General features: G+C 29.3%; 4 protein-coding genes across 8 annotated transcripts in view; 2 read left to right on the top strand and 2 right to left on the bottom strand.

Moving 5' to 3' along the window:
- Window positions 1-4,197, top strand: part of LOC100158869 (ATP-dependent helicase rhp16) — a 5,440-nt gene extending 1,243 nt beyond the window's left edge. For 3 of the 4 annotated variants that reach the window (XM_016808565.1, XM_016808566.2, XM_016808567.2), the window contains exons 3-8: window positions 1,881-2,438; window positions 2,510-2,730; window positions 2,798-3,062; window positions 3,140-3,209; window positions 3,476-3,685; window positions 3,754-4,197. In XM_016808565.1, coding sequence (XP_016664054.1) covers window positions 1,881-2,438; window positions 2,510-2,730; window positions 2,798-3,062; window positions 3,140-3,209; window positions 3,476-3,685; window positions 3,754-3,840 — 1,411 coding nt within the window. In that variant the 3' untranslated portion in view covers window positions 3,841-4,197. The remainder of the gene's footprint in view (window positions 1-1,880; window positions 2,439-2,509; window positions 2,731-2,797; window positions 3,063-3,139; window positions 3,210-3,475; window positions 3,686-3,753) is intronic. The other variant, XM_016808568.1, reaches the window with a different exon arrangement.
- Window positions 4,198-5,206: 1,009 nt separating this feature from the next.
- LOC100167767 (rRNA N6-adenosine-methyltransferase ZCCHC4) lies at window positions 5,207-10,051 on the bottom strand. Of its 2 annotated transcripts, XM_029486886.1 has the most exons (10): window positions 9,435-10,051; window positions 8,788-8,820; window positions 8,631-8,683; window positions 7,747-7,900; window positions 7,454-7,651; window positions 7,163-7,385; window positions 6,986-7,099; window positions 6,749-6,906; window positions 5,580-5,702; window positions 5,207-5,329 (listed from the first exon to the last, which is right to left on the bottom strand). In XM_029486886.1, the coding sequence occupies exons 1-10, from the start codon at window positions 9,435-9,437 to the stop codon at window positions 5,279-5,281; spliced, it is 1,110 nt and encodes a 369-aa protein (XP_029342746.1). In that variant the 5' UTR covers window positions 9,438-10,051; the 3' UTR covers window positions 5,207-5,278. The 2 variants fall into 2 exon arrangements, with proteins under 2 accessions (XP_029342746.1, XP_001949879.1); XM_001949844.5 differs by having other exon boundaries at window positions 8,631-8,820.
- Window positions 10,052-10,207: 156 nt separating this feature from the next.
- On the top strand, window positions 10,208-16,337 carry LOC100162953 (leucine-rich repeat and WD repeat-containing protein 1). The gene is made up of 6 exons (XM_001947954.5): window positions 10,208-10,661; window positions 10,788-10,909; window positions 11,731-11,930; window positions 12,004-12,190; window positions 15,590-15,855; window positions 15,936-16,337. Exons 1-6 carry the CDS (start codon window positions 10,584-10,586, stop codon window positions 16,223-16,225), a joined length of 1,143 nt encoding a protein of 380 aa, XP_001947989.1. The 5' UTR covers window positions 10,208-10,583; the 3' UTR covers window positions 16,226-16,337.
- LOC100160933 (deoxyuridine 5'-triphosphate nucleotidohydrolase, mitochondrial-like) lies at window positions 16,241-17,850 on the bottom strand. The gene is given in 4 exon segments (NM_001161996.1): window positions 16,241-16,558; window positions 16,622-16,767; window positions 16,838-16,974; window positions 17,518-17,850. Coding segments are annotated over 4 exon segments (468 nt in total). The 5' UTR covers window positions 17,646-17,850; the 3' UTR covers window positions 16,241-16,501.
- Window positions 17,851-21,804: the final 3,954 nt, after the last annotated feature.

The raw sequence follows: 21,804 nt of genomic DNA, 5'->3' as shown, positions 1-21,804 counted from the left end.
TAGTGCGGCCCAGGTGTGTACATATTATTATGTTTAAACTCGAAACTATTTGTGTATTGTGTATATATTTTATCAGAATTTTACATTCTTAAAATAACTTTCAGGAGGTGCCTGTGGTAATCCAGTGCTTAATTTGGGGGGGGGGAGGAAAAAGTACAAAATTGGCTAAACACTGTAAACAATGGGAAACTAAGGCGATTGGGGGGAGAATGTCCCTTTTGCCCCCCCCCCTCCTCCTGGATCCGCCACTGCTTCTGCATACCCTGAACAAGAGGGCTGCGCACGTCTATGCTCGATACTGTACACTTTTGAGTTTTATTTGAATAATATATTAATTGGTAGGTACTTACATACAATCTACATTTACATACATTTAATAATTACATACAAAATATCTAAAACTTCTTAAAAATGTTAGCTAGGCACACCTAGGTCATTAATATATCATTCAAATAAGGTAAAAAAAAAAAACACTAAAAAATAATAACAATATTTACTTAAAATAACTATGAGACTTAAAAGCTTCTGTTTCTTGGCTTAATTTATTTCTTAAAATATATGATTTAATTAATTTACATTTTGAAAAGCTTTTCTTAGCATATGCAAAAAAAAAATTAACATAATGGAATTGTAATTATTATTAATATTGTTATTTATAATTATTCAAGTATGTATATTGTACCTATCATAATTATAATAAATAAAACATTGTAATTTCAGTAAATTTGACAATTTCAGAATTGCTTGACTTGAGACAACTGCTACTTTTGCCCTCCTCCCTTCATGTGACATTACTGGATAAAATACTTACAGAAATTTAGAAAATTATTAAGCTGATGCCAAACCTATACCTATATGTGAATAGTTTGTAGTATAAAAGTTTTTGTGTTGCTTCTTATTATTGGTCCCTACCGGCTACCAATATTGAGATTTGAGATGCAAGACATCTAATTTTAAAATGATGCTAATTATATATATTCATACACATAAAAACCTATTTAGTTAATAGGTTTATATTCATTATATTTTACCTACATAATGTAAAATAGGTACCTACCTATGTTTTGTACCTATCTTAATGTATATTAATATATATATATTTCTATATATTTCTTCTATGTTCAAACTTCTATTAAACGGATGCACCAGTTATAATAAATATTTTTGTGTTTACTTAAATGGGTCCTTATTGGTTTAAATTCCCAGTAGGGGTGATGCTCAAAAAGGTATTTTAAGATTTACGATTAAAATGTTAGTTTATAAAAGTTTTCTATTGGTTAGAGGAGAAATAATTAGTAGAAAATAGTATTTATTTATTATTAGTTGCCATTGGTTAAAGTTACAGTTAATGCGTGCATTAAATTAAATTTGCAAACATTACCTACCAAGGTGGCTGAGTTGCTCTTACTGCAGTGACACCCAAAAGGAGTCGAATAATCATATTTTTTTTTTAGAGTTATTATTTTTTAAGGGCATCGAAAAGCGTGGGATTAGCTAGTATAATATTATAATATATACTTTAATTATTTATTGATATTGTTTATTTCATTAATATGCAATTTTGTTGTATTAATTTACATTCTCATTTACATGGACATGGTACCTATATTGGTAGTTGTATAAAGTTATAAGCAAAACATGTTTTAGATAGTTTATTATAATATTCTGTCATTAATAAACCAGTTGAACAACACATTTTTACTGCCTTTTTGCCTCTTATATTTATTAAATATGATTTTTACCTTTTTGATTATATTTTGGAAAATATGGAAATTGTTAACGTATATTATACTTATAAATCTAATTTAAATTTCACATCACTACATAAACCATTGTAAATCAAAAGAATTAAATACATGTTTGTTATTGTTACATTTTAGAAAACTGTTTCAACAACGCCATCATCGTAGAGAAGAAATTGAAGCTCAGCTGCGTAGAACACAGATTGATAGCACTAGTTCTGAAGATGAAGAGTCATTTGAAGATGTATCAGATGATGAAGTAGTAAATGAAGGTGAATCAGAAGAAGAAGTAGCAAATGAAGGTGAATCAGTAGAAGAAGTAGCAAATGAAGGTGAATCAGAAGAAGAAGAAATGGTAAATGAAAATGAATCAGAAGAAGAAGTGGTAAATGAAGATGAATCAGAAGAAGAAGTAGCAAATGAAGATGAATCAGAAGAAGAAGTAGCAAATGAAGATGAATCAGAAGAAGAAATGGTAAATGAAGATGAATCAGAAGAAGAAGTAGTAGCAAATGAAGATGAATCTGAAGAAGAAATGGTAAATGAAGACGAATCAGAAAAAGAAGAAGAAGACGTGGATGTTGAAGAAGAGTACAATACAAGTTTCAGTGAACAAAGCTTAGCAAATAGCAGTGGCGGTCATAATAGTTCTAATAATCTTTCTTTAAACGCAACAAAAGTTAAACTTGATGATAAGTAAGGAATTTTAAATGTTAAATTATTTATAATAAATTAGTAGGTACCTACTTATTCTTTTTATTTTTTAGTCAATTATCTGTTGTCCATGATGAATCTTTTAATGAGACATTACAGAATAATACCGCACTTGCTAAAAGTAATAATGAACTAATGAACAAAAAAAATTCTGATGATGATGATAAATCACAATCTCTGCCCGACTCTAATTTTAATATGAATGATCGACAAAATCAAGTGGTTGAATGGATGATTGCCAGAGAAAGTCAAAAACCATATGGCGGAATAATTGGCAAGTTTAAATAAAAAACATTAGAGTACCTATAGGTAGTAACTTAATTTACTTTATATTAATATAGCAACTGATATGGGTACCACCGATTGTAAAATTACCATATTAATGCATTTGTTATCGAAGTCCAAACCTCCCAATTTAGATAACACACAATCAGAAGGAGAAACTGATTTGGATGAAACAGTTGTTTCCTCAAAAGGATGTACATTGATTTTGTGTCCAAGATCAAGTATAGATCATTGGTTTGATCGTATGAACGAAAAAAAAAATCAGGGTTCATTAAACGTGTGGCTACATTATGGAAGAAATCGAGATATATCACTGCAAGAGTAATTTATTTTATTATTATTATCATTATTACTAATATATAAAGTTTGAAATAAGTACATTTTTTTTTAAATTCTAGGTTAACTCAAAAAGATGTCGTTATCACAACAGTTACATTGGTTCTTACAGGTTTCCGCAATAAAGTAAATGTAAGAATATACTCTTAATAACTCTTTCTTAAGACTGGTTAGTTACCTTTATAATTTTGATTTAGTGTTTACTTTACAAAAGTTGTTACACGCTGAAAAAAGTTTAATATAATAATATGAATGAAGACTGGTTGACAACATTATAAACATACCATTAATTCAATATTTTCAAAATACTTCTATAAAAGATATCCCGATTCTACCTATATAGTTATATGAATAAAAATAACGTTCATGCAATTTTAAATCAAATATTTTATTTTTAGAATCCATTATACCAAATAAAATGGCATCGAATAATATTGGATGATAATAAGCTTTATAATTATAAGCAGCAAACTTCCAAGGCTTTATGTCAATTATCAGGCATTTGTCATTGGGTTTTTTCTGGACCAACAATTATTGACAATGATGATGATGAAGCTATCTATAGTTTAATTAAATTTATAAATTATACACCATTGAATATATTTGAAGTAAGATAAAAAGTAATTTACACTACAGTAAAAAAATATGTAAATATATATTTGAAATTTGATTTCAGAATTGGAAAAAGTGGATAAAAACAAATCAAGCTGTATCAATATATGAAAAGTTGGGGCATTTATATTATAAAAAGAAAATTGTTTGAATAGAAGATGATATTTATTATCTTCATTTAAACAATTATATTTTATTAATTATTAATTTTTATATTGAATTATTTTACTTAGATTCTAGTTATGAATTTGTTTTATACTAATGTTTTATAAGATAATTTACTGAATGAGACTAGTCAACAAACTTATAAATTATAGATGTATCTATGCATCAACTAATAGTATTTTAATTGTAAAGAATGTTTCATAAAATATCACACAATATTTGAATATAATATATATTATACGCAATAATAATGTAACTTATATTTAAATCAACTGGAACAGCAACTCCACCTGAGTTTGTTTGTTGGGTCTCTGGTTGAACAATATAAGTAACACTTAAATTATTTGTTTTATTTTAATTATTTTAATAGTACCAAATCTCTGTTGTTTATGTTGAGTCAAATCAAGGCAGTTTCTTTATCTTTTTTTTTTTTTAATTTCTTTTATCATACGCACTTGGTGAAAACTGCAAAAAGACATACACAGTCTATGTGGTAAAAATAAATTTTCTATGATTTTAAAAATTTACCAATCAATAACTATTTACAATGAGTAGCTCATTATAATAAATACCTATAATGATAGTACTGTCATATTTTAAAAGTAAATTTGATTTCTTAAGGGATCAAAAGCCAAAATTTGAAGAAAAAAAAACAATTATATAAGATGAACTGTTGAAGTCTATACATTAAACAATTCCGCAAGCATACAAACATTTTATATCTGTAATGGTTTGCAAGGCAATCACGAAAATATTTAATTTAACTATTAAATAATAATACTAAACTAGCTGTATAACATCAGGCGTCGCCCAGGAAAAAATAAACATAGTCTACGGGGCTATACTAGTATATCTTAGTTTTAGTATACCTCAAGGCTCAGTTCACGGGCAAATTAGCATCAGTGTGACTACCTTGCTTTGTGAACTAATTCAACCCTGATGTGGAATCCATCCACGGTGGATTGGAGGTACTATCTAGTACCGCATAATAGAATAATAAGAATCAGTTAGTACTTGATATATTATTTTCAAACATGGTTTAAATTACTCTCAACAATTTAAACATTTCTGATATCTCTAAGAACAATACAATGTTACGTTCTAACATGCAATATTTTAACTTTCATTAAAATCAGTCAAGTAAATTTTTAAGTCTAAAAGCTACAAACATAAGGACATTGTCTTTTGCTGTACATTTGAATGACAAACAATAAATTAAATAGTATTTTATTTTATTATGACTGCCGACTAAACTTGACTGATCATAAATCAATATTGAAGATTTATGTTAGGTAGGTATTTCAGACTATAGTATTTATAATAAAAATAATTATTCAAATAATTCAATAAAATATAATTTGTATACGATATATTTTCTTATAATTTAGTCCATAAAATATTTTAATATTGAATATTATTCATATTTATGCCTTTGACAATGTATGTTTTTTACGTGGTCTGTCCTTCATTCTTCCCTATAACATACAAAATATATACATCTATAGTAGAGATATTATATTAGATAATAAGTTAATTTTTATGATATATTAGGGATTATATTATCATATTAGCTAAGAGAATCTTTATACTGTATAAGTATAACAAGCATTGGCAGATCTGTATATGTATATGTAACCATACTCTAATAAAAGTATAACTCGATATGCAATGAATAGTGTATTAAGTTGTATGTGTACAATACTAGTTCTAAAAACATATACTAACCTTAGTTTGAAATCTCATACAACTGTGTTCTATTAAACAGCATTTGTTACATTCTTTGCAATGTTTCCACGTTCTTTTCACACATCTCTTACACAAATTACAGTGTATGTATGCACGACCATTCTGTGAAATTAAAAATTTTATAAACAAGAGTTTAAAATAAGAATAAATATCAAAAATTGATTTTACACTTAGTTAATCCATCTAACATAGACACATCTTGGGACATTTTTCTGGGGTGGGGGAGGGCTAGAATTGTAGCAGCTACTTAGACTCCGATAATTTATATTTTAGACTAAAATATGATTAAAAAACTAGTGAGGGGGTCTACTAGGGGGGCTTTGCATTTCAAGAACCCCATATGCAATTTAGTCTTCCCTTGTTTGACTACTATACTTAGGTCAATAATGTTTGATAGCTTGTAAAAATTTAATTTTTCAAAGGACGCCACACCACCAGTAATCACAGTATCTTATACATTCGCATAGATTAATTTATATTGTATTTTTATCATTATTATTACAAATTAGTAGTGGCGTATTTTCAAATTTTTTTTGTTTAGGATGAAGAGGTTTAAAAAATAAGTTAATGTATAATATTATAAAAATACATATGACTAGAGTTCAGGACTAATTGTTGCAACAAGTGATCGAGATATGCAGCTACATTTTTATAATACTTTCGAAAAATGCATAAAACTTATTACAATTTTGGAGAAAAAAAACTTAAAGATAAGTAGACACACAAATGGTAATATAAATAGTTTATACACGGGTTTACTAATTCAAATAAAATATATTGATTAATATAGACATTATTGCATGTTTTAGGCATTTAGGAACTATAGTAAGATAAAAGAAGTTAATTTTTAAAAATATTGGAACATTTACAGGGGTAAGGAATAAGTAATAACGAATAATGTGATATATGCAAACACCGTGATTAAAGAAACACATCTAATTTTTATTTTTACAAATTTATAACTTACCTAGAATGAACAATGAGCACTACACAACAAAAAAATATCCAAATACAAGAAGTCCCAAACCTTACATATGAGTTACGAAAGTTATGAATTAATAATTATATTAATCCTTTATTGGAGGTCGAGACTTGAGTACTTATGCAAACTATACATTTTTTATATTACCTAATAATAATCTATTTACCTTTGATGTACAACTATTGCACTTGTAGCAATGTACATTTTCTGAGCAAACCCATCGATTACACTCATCACAAAATCTATAATTTTCCTCTACTGGTAAAGATATCTTGCATTGATCTACATTTGTAAATATTCGAATTGGAGAACCTTTATTTCTTCCTAAATATAAAATAAAATAAATGTGTTTTAGTATTTAGTTAAAAAAAAAAAAAAACAGTTTAACATTAAAATTACAAACCAGAACTATTAAACTTCTTATGATTTATGTAGTCAACCTTATAATCTAGCATTGACATACCAGGTAAGCAGTTGACCACAAATCGTTCCATAAAATAAGGCAATACCAGAAACTCTGAAGAATAATTTATACATTTAATAATAATTTAAACACAGTGAGAAAAATGAAATATGTTACTCGATAATATGCTTTTGTTGTTTTTCTTCCTAATTTGATCAAATTTTTCTAGTGTATATGCTAATGGTTCAAGTCTGCCACCAAATGGTGGGTCAATAAATACGGCTGTAGAATCTCCTTGGGTCAAAATATCTTCCAATACAAGGTCCGTGTCACATTCCTCAAGTATATGGCAGTTATACATGTTAAACCATCTGAAATGGTCACTTTCATAAAATTGTAACTGAAAGTATAAATATCAAATTTTTACCATTAAGTCAGATGACAATAAATTAATATTATTTTACATACATATCTATGATCAATGTCAAGTAAAAAACTCTTCATTTCGGGTACGTCGCAGAATATCCTTTCATGTATAGTAGGAGCACCGATACAAATAACATTAGTTGTACCAACAGAGCGAAACATTTTTACCAACATTTCAATTGTGTTTTCGGTAAAAAAATATTGAGATTCGCTTTTAGATTCTTGACGTGGTCTAAACAACTAAATTAATGTCCACACATTTTATATCAAATTTATATAATATATAGTAATAGTATGATAATAAAAATATGTTTATAATATAATATGATTACTACCTGTGAAGGGTGAGATAATTTTAAGTCATTTATATTTTCTACTAGCATTTCACAATGGTCTGAATGCAAATCCTGTTCAGTCTTAGAAAATAATTCACCACATTTCTGACAGAAACATCTTTCTTCTGGGTTTAAATTTTTTACGTGATCGTACCTGAAATAAATTTAAAACTGTTTAGGAATGTTATACATTCTATACACTGTTCAGCGAGAGAAACCTCCGGTTTTGCGCATCCCCCCGTGACACCCTGCTATCAAAACCGGTTTCCCAATGGAACGGTGTTGCGTGGTGGAACCAGTTTTGGTCAGTGCGCATCACGTTTTGTTGCTGAACACAGTATAGATATTTTATATTATAGACTATAAGGCTTGGAAGTTATAGAAAATGCAAATTATTCTATATGCTCTTGACTTCTAGCAGACCAAGCTATATAATGGTGAGTTTTTTTGAATAGAACAATAACCTTATTTTTTTTACCAGATATTGATAGGTAGATATATTTTTTCTAAGTCATTTTGATCCATTTACCATGGTCCTAAACCTAGACTTGACTGAGTTACTGAGGCTTCTGCTTCATTCAATTTTCAAATATCTAATTTGATTTTTTTTTTATTTTTCCAAAAACATGGCACATTTGTATTGAGTTAATTTTTACATGGATTTGGAAATTTTGATTATGAAATAAAAAGTTACTTGGTAACTTATTATTTAACTGTAAGTTTATTTTTTTATCTTATAAAATGTTCAAAATGTCTCATATTATTTTCTAAAAATACTTACCGTTGACAAGTTACGTCTTTTTGCTTTGGTGTCAAATTTTAGAAACTCCGAATATTTTATAAGATACAAATTGAAAGTTATTAGATAAGTTAATGATTATTACTTGGATTGTAATTTATATCTCATCATTTTTGTAACAATGAGATCCCTTTCATACTGTTCCATGAATTGTTGTCCAATTGATTCAATTTGATTTTCCCAAACAAAAAAAGAACATTTTTTTTTATCTCTATGTGCCGAGCAAGAGTAAAACTTTTTACCGTCAGATCCTCGAGAAAACAACAGCGTTGGTCCTTAAAACAAAAAAAAATATTTAATAGGATGAATCAATCAATGATAAGGTAATCAGACAACAAAAAAATGACTATCTCTAACCCAACAATTTTAAATGTAGTTAATAAATTGGTAATTATTCAATAAAAAGAATATTGGTATTATAGTTAATAGATAGTGAGTTAATCCTCATAAATATTTAGTATTTTATTATCTATAAAATATTTAAATTCTTAATTCTAAACAAAGTTATAAAAATGCTTTACCAAAATTACTTTTTTTTCTTCCATTCTAAGTCATATACCTAATATTCTATTTGTGTCAGTGGCGCCGAAGTCCATGCTAACGTCGAGCCGGCCAAATTTTATTTACATCATAACTTTATTATGAGCATGATTATATTTAAACCATGATTATGAATAAATGTATATTAGGGTTATTAAATAATTAAGATATTGAGGCCGGGAAGTTTCGAAATTGCCCGACCAGATTTTAAAAACTTCAGTACTTATCACTGATTTGTGTCAAGTACAGACACATACCGTTGTATGGTACTGGCTACTGCAATACATGACGACTGAAGAAGACTCGTTTACACCACAATATCAACAAATGAACAAACAACAATAATTACCATGAGAGCAATGAGGATGCGCGTTCAAATTGTCCATGTGGACGGAAACAGTTTTGATGTATTCCTCTGTCATCTTTGTGTCGGCAACAGCTGGCAGAGTGAACAACAATTAATGCCAAACTTTGTGGTCGATCAAACGTTTTTTATTCCGAAGTGGGAATTAGAAGTTAGAACACAAACATAATTAAATAATTTATAGTAAAACGCCTTGCACTAGCGACATTGAATACGTCTTGACAGTAGACCAGATTGGTTGAATGATGAAATGACGAATTGACGAATGGCCAATAGTACTATCCAGTGGGCTCCGCAGTCCGCAGCATCGATTACTGACTTACTATTTACTTTAAGTACTATAATAATTTACCAGGCAGCAGATTCCAGAGACGAGACACTAGAGTACTACAACTCTATAACTAAATAGACGGAAACCACGACACCTAATAGCTGCACGAGCGCACACAGTACTACTATACTATTGTAGTAGACTAGTAGAGTCTGTGTCTTGAGTCTTGAGTCTTGAGTCTTGAATGTCGTGAAGAGACCATGGCCACGTGCGTCGTGTGCGGAGTGTGTAAAGATTCAAAGATACATTGTACTAATTGTAGTTGATTTTTAAATGTTTATTATCATTTGTAATTTCGGCGGCTTGTTATCAACATTGAGCTCTGATTATGAATGCTCAAGTGATAACTGATAACATAGAACAATAACAGCCACGATTTAAGATATACTAGATATATCTAAGATATATCTTAAACCGTGATAACAGCGATAGATTCTTTTCTATGCTCACAAGTACATGCCGTGTAAATGGAGGGAAATCCGAAATCCTCGTCAAATCCATAGAAAAGAGATAAATGGTCAAATCATTAATCATGAAATCTAACATCGAACATCCTCGTAAATAAATTTGAACACATATTTGAATTTGAAACTTATTAATAATTAATATTATCCGAGTACCGGTCTACTTAGTTTACTACTTTTTTTTTTATTTATCGTATATTAATCGGTGGTATTAGATTCGCGTTCCACTGACCGTCCTGAATTATTCCCTAATTAAAATACGGTGACATTAGAAACAGTACGAAACTTACCCTGCTTCCTGCATAGGTCGACAATCTATCTGTCTGACACCCGTCGATTATGGGTGAATTCGTGGTACACCATTTCCTCAGGTGCCATTCAAAGTCCGACAATGATTCGGCTGATGTTTCCACACAGGTAACAACTAACAACGGGCAATAATTAATTATACTTAATTGTTATGTAGTACAGTTCAACCATAAACAGGGCACAATAATGTTGTCAGACACGGTGTATTAATGTATCATTCATTGTCGGTTATAGGTGTGGTATGCGGCGTTCGAGCCATCCAATAAATCTCACTTAGTGGCCACATGTGGTGGCAACAAGGTCTGTGTTATCGATGTGGAGACAGGAATTGTCCAGTATAGATATACTTATCCCAAGTAAATAATTTGTATTCTATTACAGTTTTTCATTTTCTGTATCTAAAAGTAGTATAACAAACTATATGTAAATTTGTCATATTATGCTTGTTAAATACTAAATTTTTATATCTGTCTATAGAATCTAGATCATTATTCATTGAACAAGTTTGGCAGATTAAATTATAGACATTAAATAGCATAATATTAGTATATAGGTACCTAATAGAAAATATGTTATATTGTTATTGGGTACTTAACTAATATTATGTCTGTAAAGAATCTAAGGAAAAAAGCCACGAAATCAAAACTACATTTTTGAAATATTTCAAATTATCTTCAACACTATTTAAATTGTTGATTGATAGAGTTATAGAATTTGATGTCGTCGTGATAATCCTTCCAAATTCCAGTAGTTATGTGGAAAATACTTTAGGCGATGGCCTTTGGTACCTACCCAAAAAAAAACTTCTGATGTGGCTTCAAGCCAAATCCGTCAAAGTGTACGACTTAAGAACAGCTGGTTTTAAGATATTTTGCCTGTCTACAATTTATATTTATTCAATTTATGGTATTTGTCAGAATTTTTCTGAGGAAATACATTTATCACCACTCCAATATTTCTGTTATAGATTTGGAGTATATTTTTCAATGAACATTTTTTACTATAATAAAAATAGTTGTTGATTGTGTAATGAAGAATATGTGTATCTAATTAAAACAATTGTCACAGATTTTACGGTGGCTTTTTTCCTGTTATACCGTCATATAAGTTTTAAATTTTGATTTTATTTCAGAATATATTATAGTGGGAGTTAATTCTAATTCTTATATTTTCATAGAGGACTGTTGTATACATTATCTTGGAGTACAGCATGCCCCCGCAATAATATATTGGCCACTGGTGGGACTAACAATACAATTGTGCTCATAGACTTGCTAACCAAATCAGCATACCTTCACTACAGTTTGTTCCAAGGGAACAATAGAAAGATATTTATTAGTTCCATTTTATTTCATCCTTCCCAAAATATATTGTTTTGTGAGTATTTCCTCAATGCCAATTTTTGTTCTATTATTTTTATTCATTGACTAATGTGATGGTCTCTTTTTAGGTGCATTAAACAATGGATACTTATACATCCTCCAATTTGAAACTAATAATAGTCGTATCGTAAATCTTGAAAACCGATACAACATTGATGTCAAGTGCGAAATTTTTGGATTAGCTTTTTGTGAAATAAATGATTATTTACTCATTGCCACCAATGTTGGTTTAAAAGGATGGGATAACTCTCAGAGGTAACGCAATTTATTTTATTATTTAAAATATAAATTGGTTATTAATGTAGACATGTAGTACCTAGCACTATTAGGTAATTAAATTGCACGAGGCATCGCATATGGTGCACCATTTTTTGCTGTGGTACCCCTGGGTAACCAAATTCCCATTGAAGACAAAAGGTCAAGACAACTGTTGAGATTTATCTTTTTTTATATTCTTAAGCTAGAATAAAAAGTTAATAGATCTATCATTATTTAAATAAATCCCTTCGATTGACTGTAATTTTCTCTTGATTTTCTTTGCCAGTATTGAAATTAAGCCGTGTATACTGTAGACTACTGGTCATAAGAAACGGAATCCAACGACCAACAGTGTTCAACCAGTATATAATAAATAAATTAAACAATTCAACTACTTATTAATATTACTGCCTACATCAGTGTTTACCTATCTCCTATGGTCCATGGCATATTTATTATTTTAGTTCTTGTATAATGAATTGGTTAATCCGTACATATATATATATATGCAACCATAGACTAAAATCATACACAAATTATTGTATATTTAATATATGGTGAAACTATAAAAAGTTGAGCTTAGCTAAATGTTTATTATCTCGGATTTAAATGCACTTAAAAATATTGAAAAATGCATTAAGGGTCCCGGTGCCAGTTTTTGTTGCCACCTTAATTATAAGAGTTTTTCACTAATCTAATATCCGATACCTATTTTGGGGGGTTGATAGGGTGTATTATATCAGAAAACTCAGGAATAACTCTCAAGCTTTGTAGAATTGTCGGATTTTGATGAATATTTTTTTCTGAAAGAAGACGACTTTCTACAGCCCGCATCTATCTCTGATTTTTTATTTTAAATAATTGTATTAAAAAATTTGTAAATAAATGCTATTTTTCTTGTATATTTTTAGACATATTATCAAGTTTGAGAATAAAATATTGATTATCAATGCGGGCTGTAGAATATTTCCCTCTAGCAATTAAAAAAAAAATTATGAAATTTGGTTGATTTTACTAGGCGGTATCGTTATTTCCACAGAGTGTATTTTTGAAAACAAAAAAAACAAAATGTCATTGGCACCAGAAGCCTTAAATTTAAAAATTCTAAAAAAATTCTCCAGTCATATATTTATTTATTTATTCAGCCAAAACAATATGGTACAATTAAATAATTACAATAAATTACATTAATAATAGCTGATACAAATACCAACTGAGCTAGAAGCGGAGTTCATTGATATTACAATAAATTTGTTTTATACTTTTTAGTAAAATATTTATACAAATAAAAATACGAATTAATTAATTAATTATAACATTGTAAATAGATATACTTTAGAAACAAAACTAAGCGTTACATATTATTATAGGTTCATAATATAAGATATTATGTTTAGACACATTATAGACTTTTTATAATTTTATTGAAGCACACATTATCATCAAGATCACTTACTGTTTTATTTATTGCCTTTTTTATTTTATTTTTATTAATTATATCATTAGTATTATTGAATTGACTTTCACATAAACTTTTTAATTCTTATTAGACTTTTTACCTTGTTATTTAAATTGTTGAATATAGTTTTCCCCATGTTACTAGGAGAGCTTCTTGAACTAGTGAACAATGTATAAAACAGTTTAATGTATTAACTTGTTCTTCTGTTTATTATTTTTGTAGCATTGAGTGTGTGGTTTTGTATTTATTTGTCTAATATCTCTATATATAAAATGATTTATATGACTTGCCGTGAGTGAATCATCATCGCCTAGCTGGAACTGCTGAAGCTATGAGTATGAAATTTGGTCTGTAGTTTTGTTTTGTAATGTAGACACCCACTAAAAATGGATTTTTTTCAAAATTCAACCCCTACATGGGTTAAAAGGGGTAAAAATGAAAAAAAATCACCTAACCGGAATTACTGAATCTATGAGTATTAAATTTAGTTGGTAGTTTTGTTTTATGATGCGAAAAACCCCTAAAAAAGAATTTTTTTAAAATTCTGCTCCTACAGGGGTTAAAAAGGGTGAAAGGGACTTAACATGAAAAAATCACCTAGCCGGAACCGCTGAAGCTATCAGCATGAAATTTGGACAGTAGTTTTGTTTTGTGATGTTGACACACAATAAGAAAGGATTTTTCAAAATTCATATCCTACAGGGGTTAAAAGGGGTAAAAAAGTTAAAAATTGATAGATTGATGCCCTGACTGATTTATTACCATAAGTGAGAATCGCGGGCAACTCCGCGCGAGATGGCTAAAAATTAAAATATACTATGATTTTGCTTCAATATGCATGCCACAGCCAATTACACCTAAAAAGAGTTACCTAACTAATAAAAAATTTTTTCCAGGCAACGCCGGGTTATTCAGCTAGTATAAGATATTTGTATCGTTGAATAATTTCTCTGATGGGTATTTTAATGGTATGAAGAATGCTACTTTTATAATATTTTTTTTGCGTAATATGCAATGTATTAAGGTCTGTTCTGTTAGTGTCTCCCCAACATGTTATGCTGTATAGTAGAAATTGAGTTACACAGTGCCATTCAAATTAGTCTCATGATTGATTTATCAAGAAATCAAATTTGATACTGGGTTTTTTCAGAAATCAAGATAAATGTGTGAACTGCTATATTTAATGACCACATTACTTTATGTTGTCTTCATTTTACAAATGTACCTAGTACCTACAACATAGCATTAACTGTTTTGCGCAGGAAACAACCGAGAAAACTGCAGTTATAACTAAGAAAAAACATTTTCACTACATAAAAAGGATAACTTTGGCTGTGTAATATCGTTTTTATTTTTTTTTATTCATTTATATAAAAAAAGTTCTTTTTGTTTTTCAAACTTAAACAACTTTTTTGAAGTTCTGATTTCGAAAAAATAAAAACGATATTGCACTGCCAGTTCTTTTTTATAAGTAGTGAAAATTTTGTTTCTTAATTAAGATTGTAGCATTCTTGGTTCTTTCCCGTGCCAAAATAATTTTTTCCATGTTTTGCATTTGACGGAGACAACACATGTGGGTGTATCATCCACTTAATATTACTACAAATAGGTTAAGAAAATATTTTAAAAATACAAAAAAGTTTTTTTATTAACGTAGTGTATACTGTATACTTGAAACATATTAGTAATCTTTGAAAGCATCGTGTCAAGCATTCCAGAAAAAATATGCAAATGTGTTGATACTAATAACCAATTAATATCATTAATAACCTATACTACTGTATCATTAAAAAAAAAAAACAACCCATTTATCATTATTAATTTATTGATTATAGTTAATGATTTATATTTGGCAATAAGGGTTCTCATAATATTTTATGAGTATAGATTCACAGCACAAAACCATCCCTTTCTAAACTAATACAATTTATCTGTAGCCAGAATCAAGAACTATTAGATTTTGAACTTCCAAAAAATCCTAATGAAATGTACAAGGATCAAAATGAAAATGTGATTGATTCAATCGAGATTGTAAAAGACAGTTGGATTGCCACTAAAGTGGCACTGCATGGAGTTATATACATTTTCAATCTAGATGTAGCACTGTCAAAAACTAAAAACAACAAGTGTTTAGTAAAACCAACTTATATACTTCAATGGAGTGATACAGACAACTATTTTATGAGCTGTAGTGTTGGACTTGGTTTGTATTTAGTATTATTAAGATTAAAACCTACAATAAATTTCCTGTAATAATAAATATTCTATTCACACATATTACAGATGGCAAGCTATTAGCGTGTGGGGATGATAGAGGTAGTGTATGGATTTACAACCTGAAGGACTTAGCCTTCAAATCTTCAACAAGTGATTCTAAGGTCATTACTGTCAATTCAGTCTTGAAATGGCCCAAACTTGAAGACAAGTATTTGAAAAAGAAAAAGAAATTGGAAGTAGATGTTTATGACATAGTAATGGCTAAGTGTGCTGTGCACTCTAGTGGAAAATATCTTGTAGCTGTAACTAATAACAATTTAGTTTGTTTGTATAAAAAATCAACAGTAAAAAAATAAAAATGATATTTTAGTACTAATATTAAAAATGTTATATTGTTTTAATGTATTAGGATAAATTACAAATTGTATGTAAATGATATAAATTAAATAATAATTATTACAGAAAAAACTTATAAGTTATCTCTTTTACCAATTAACTTATAAATTACGTCAGGTTTACGGATCACATAAGGGTCCATGTTTACATAGCTTAACAAAAAGAGATTAATTTAATTAAGTATCACAATATTTTGATAAAAACTCAATCCACAACAGAATACATAATTGGAAATTTTAATTAGTGCCCGTAGATCCAAAACCACCTTCACCTCGATCAGTCTCATCCAATGTCTGAAATAAGAAAATAAATATAATTAAATAAATTGTAGTGTTTTTAAAAATTATAGAACATACCTTAAACTCAACTACTTCTGGATAAACTATCATCTCGCAGATAAGTTGGGCAACTCTATCACCCTTATTTACTATGAAGTCTTCATCAGAATGGTTGTATAGTATGACACCTACGTTTCCTCTATAATCACTGTCAATCACACCAGCTAAAACAACAGTAATAAATGTAAATAAAAGTGTAATAAATTAATAGTAATTTGCAGTTGTAATACACACCACCAACATCGATGAAATTTTTCCAAGCAAGACCAGAACGTGGAGCGACACGACCATAGGTACCTTGGGGAACTTTAATCTGGATGTCGGTTTTGATCAGCTCTTTTCCGTGGGCTTTCACAACATATGAATAGGCACTGCAAATACACAAGTAGACAGTTAGTTGTAGTTACAATAATAATATGTAAACTATAGAGAACTACATCCATCAGTGGTGCTTGAGTCTAATAAATTCACAATAATGTATAATGTCCAACCACACTACACTACCATTGACTCATGCGTTCATGACCCAATAGTTTCCCTCTTCAATTAAAATGTCATGACATATCGACATGGTAGAAGAATGGTAAGTACTAAGTAGAACATTATACATATAACATATATATATAGGTAAGGCTCATACCTAACCTAACCTATTAAAGTGCCGTCAAAATAGCACGAGTCCGAACATGGACTGATGAGTCAATGATTTTTAGAGGGGCGTTATGGATAGGTATCTAATGTTAAAATAGGTACGGACTTCACAGCTTGTGAAAGGATGATAATTATACGGTACCTAGTTAGAACTGAAAAATAAACTGTTTAGAATTGAATGGGACTATGGAATAACTAATAATCCACACATTATAATGGCTTTGTTTAATAGTTAATTATTATGTGACGGGCGACGAGCTTACCTCCTGAGGTCGTAACCGGCCGCGTGTTCGCTACCCTTGGTGGGCTGGAAACCGTGTTCGGTGAGTTTGGAGAAAGCCAAAACGTTTTCTTCGGTGCATTTGCGTACTTTCTTCATTGGGCTGGGCATGATGGCGACGGTGTATGGACGCGGATAAATGTCAAGATTTAAACGAAGCGGTAAACGAATTCGAGTGCGACACCGGACGAAGGCAGACAGCGACGTGAGCAACGAGGCAATGGCGAATGACAAGTGACAAATGCGCAGAGTGAAAACGAATATGGCGAATGGCGGGCGGCGACAGTCGTTGTGTCAGGCAAAGGCAAACGCGGGAAACGTGTTTTGTTTTCTTTATCGCGTTGAATGTTGTATGAATGTTTTGCCTCCAATTTGGAAAACGCGGGAAAGGCCAGCGTTCACAACCAAACAGTGTGACCTCGGCTGGTGGCCAAACTAATCCCGCCAACTCGTCCGAACCAAAGACGTGCCAACAATAAAATAATTATATTATTACGCCCGCGAAATCGGTTTTGAAAATACGGATATGGCAATTTTTTATAATTATATCATTATACGATCATCGTCATGTCAGGAGAGCGATATGATCAACCGAGCAATAAGACCTTGAAAGGTTGCGGCACACTAATCTAGTTCTAATCTGAGACCTCAGTTGGTTGTATAGTCTTGTAGACGGATTTATATCATTCTTTTTATTTTTTTGTCAATATTATCATCGTGTCCTGATGATGAAACATCTTGGTGGTAAGCCACAGACGTGGTTTAAGTTGATTATTAATTGTTGTTATTTTTTCCTATTCGGTAATGTAAGGCTTCTCCTATTGAGTTGTCCATTGATCCGACTGGCCGTGTACGGTCTTCCGGTATTGGTTGTGGAGTTGTTTGCTTAGTTTGTTTAGTATGAACAGGTGGCTTTCAGAGCTATTTTTACACATTTGTTTTGTATAATTTACGGCTTAGATTTACATTTTAAGCTTCAATGTTTCCTACTTTGCTGTAAATTTATGACGTTATACATTACAATTTATCAAACATAATTATACTATTTTAGTTCATAGTTTATAGTTTTATTAGAATAATAACGATATTATTTATGTAATTTTCATATAACAAGGTGAATTTATAAATTCACCTTGCTTAGTACAAGGTTTTTCGTAAGAGCATTAATACCAACGCGACAACTCGTTTTACGTTTAATGAGTAATTACATAATACATACAATTATTGTGTTCGTAATTTTTTAATAATATTCTATACTTAAATAAGAAAGTATATAGAAACTTTTCAAATGTGTAATTTTGTACCTATCTTGTATGAGATAATGTTTTTTTTTTTACTTTAATTATAATATTGTGATTCATTATGAATAGAATACAAATAGGCAGTAGAATAATTTTGTTTTTATTTGATCGACAATTTTCCTTTTAAATTTAACAAAAGCCCAGCTGACTAAAAAATTATCCGCTAACTTCATTATAAATTTACAGTACCTAATTTTTTATTATATACTTATATATTATATTATATATCCATAGTTACATTGTAAATGCGAAATCTCCAACTATCCGATAGCAAAAACCAAATACAATATTATAGGTATAACACCAATACACCAATACTTAAAGTTAATGTCATTTGAATTGTTTAGTGCTTCTACTGAATATTATCATCGTTAGTGATAATAAAATATACTATGAGTCGTATAACAACAATGATAATATGTTTAATGTTACAAATATTAATCAATAATCATAATTTATTAACAATTTAATATTTTTTTTTTTTTTTTTGACATTCCGGTTTAGTAATAACTAGTAGCGAGGTGCTTACTAGTTACTATATTATTATAACTAATTATCTACTACGTGTAGCTGGTATAAGTTTAAAGTATTGAGTAGTAATGAAAACCATAGACATAATAGAATTCTATTATGTCTATGATGAAAACATATTTTTTTGTTTAGTATTATTAAATTATTATCAGTTATCACTAAGAATAAGAGCAACTATAAAAACAGTTATTAAGGTTTTACTATTATATCATAATAACAAAATAATAAATTCTACATTGTTTTCAACCACGAATTAATATACTTCTAACTACATAGTATATATTTTATTTCATATTTTCAACATTAAATAACCATGAATAAGAATTAATGTACAACAACTCAAAATTAATACTGATAATAATTAATAAAGACATAAACTGTAATAGCTAATCTAACTACAAACGTCAAATAATCTGACTTCTATTTACTATAATAAATTATTTTTAACCATAATAACGTACCTATATAATAATGTAATATTCAATACTTGGCCAGAAGGTGTATTAATGTGTCAAGTATCCAATTATAAACTCACTTTTTAAAAAAACGAGAGTTACATCATTCATCAGTTGGCCTTTCCACCGACGATATATAATATTACATAGGACGACCTGATGACAGTACTCTCAATTCGCCTGCGTGACTATAGATTGCCTATGCGTATGCCGTTTACACAAAATATAATAATAATATTATATTGATATTGTATTCTGAAAACTAAATTATTTTTGAACATAGAAGTATTAGAACAATAGCGTCTAGACGATATAATTGTATAATAGACAATTTCAAAAAGTTATTGAAATTATGTTATAGTTACGAAATGTATGTGCATAGTTCTTATTTTTAATTACTATAATTAATCAATAACAAAATATTCAAAAGTAAAATATCATATTTATTGAATAAAAGTTATACGCAGGGTTTTTTTATGCTTTACACGCCTTTTAAGTGTTTTGCAACTTCTACCAGTTCATTCCAACGATTTCTGTCCTCTGAATCCTCTGTTCTTGCTGATTCATCAATCCTTATTAAGTCATTAATAGAGATTTATAAGTTGTTAATCGCCGTATTGGCATAATTTTCTTAACTAGGTACATCTGTATTTTCTATTTTAATTTTTTTTCATTAAAACATTTTGAATTTTTCTTATATCTTTATTTAAAGAACTTTTGCAATAATTGCATACCATCTACTTTAATCATCTGAGCCACCATTGCCAATCCCCTCTACTTCCCGCCATACCCTTTCATGGTCCATGAGTGACCATAACGTACCCGCCACTCTTTGACATATAACCCATATAAATATTACTCCCCCCCTCCAACAAATCACCTCTCTTATTTACCCTTATGAGTAAAAATGTAAATATTATACTATTTTAGAATAAAAATTATTCTACTAACCAATTGGTACTCGTTAATCAATTATAGAACACTCATACATCGATAAATATATAAAACCGATATATCGCATGCATCTGTGTACATAAAACTGTATAGAAAACATTTCCTTTCATTATAGGAGACATTTCCTAATTCTGCTTACTAATTTATTTTCATTTTGAAGTATTAAATGTATCCCAAAATAATTAAAAATATTAACTGAATTAATCATTTGATATGATAAGTGATTAAATTTTATTTTAGCAACCGGTGGTTTAAAATGATACCATCACTAAACATATTCCCCAAATCATTAGTCATCTAGCTCAACAACTGTCAACAGTAGATTAATAAATCTCCAGTCTTATGATTCACTATAGGTTCACTATAGCTACACGTACATTGCTCCGTGCTCGTTCATCTCGTCTTTAAGTACCTTTTTATAGGGAATTTTATTTTCAAAGTGTTTGTTAAAATAAAACAATAACGTGACTTTTGTTCTTATTATTATTTGTCAGTATTGTATAATTAAAATTTACTTACGGCGTTTATCCTTCGTAAATAAAAGTATAAACAACTTTTATTTCTAAGTAATAACATAAAAGTAACTTTAATATAGTAAGGGAATAATACTTTTAAATTATTATTTCATTCATTATATCATTCCTCGTCAAAAAAACAATAAAGGTGGATATGTTTTATACTAAATCAAATAGACTAACAAATAATAAAGGTATAATAAAATGAAAAATACATATATGAACTTCGAGGTATGCTATTTACATATGACACTTAGTGGTGGCAATAAATAACAATATTATGATATATATTTTTATTTTTTTTCCGTGAAGATTTTGTGTCACCCTGCACTGGGTCCATGTCACCCTTGGGTGAAATGTCACCCCGGTCGAGAACCACTGCCATAGATAATAAAGAAAATTATAAAAAATAACAAATGATGTATTTATAATAGCTAACTATTGAAAAAATATGACTTCATTAGACTACAACGTCTTTTGACGTTTCAATTGATGCAACATTGCTGAAGTAGGT

This window comes from Acyrthosiphon pisum, chromosome A1 (assembly GCF_005508785.2).
Source record: "Acyrthosiphon pisum isolate AL4f chromosome A1, pea_aphid_22Mar2018_4r6ur, whole genome shotgun sequence".
NCBI classification, from domain to species: domain Eukaryota; kingdom Metazoa; phylum Arthropoda; class Insecta; order Hemiptera; family Aphididae; genus Acyrthosiphon; species Acyrthosiphon pisum.
The sequence above is the reverse complement of the archived record's forward strand: the minus strand, read 5'-3'. Positions and strand labels throughout refer to the sequence as shown.

Bases quoted from the DNA above. Each gene is read 5' to 3' on its own strand.
- LOC100162953 (XM_001947954.5), top strand. From the start codon at position 10,584: ATGGGTGAATTCGTGGTACACCATTTCCTCAGGTGCCATTCAAAGTCC. The intron at 10,910-11,730 runs GTAAATAATTTG...ATATTTTCATAG, and splicing joins TATAGATATACTTATCCCAA to AGGACTGTTGTATACATTAT. The intron at 15,856-15,935 runs GTTTGTATTTAG...CACATATTACAG, and splicing joins GAGCTGTAGTGTTGGACTTG to ATGGCAAGCTATTAGCGTGT.
- LOC100167767 (XM_001949844.5), bottom strand. From the start codon at position 9,507: ATGACAGAGGAATACATCAAAACTGTTTCCGTCCACATGGACAATTTG. The intron at 7,652-7,746 runs GTAGTAATCATA...ACATTAATTTAG, and splicing joins AATTATCTCACCCTTCACAG to TTGTTTAGACCACGTCAAGA. The intron at 7,386-7,453 runs GTATGTAAAATA...TTATACTTTCAG, and splicing joins TTGACATTGATCATAGATAT to TTACAATTTTATGAAAGTGA.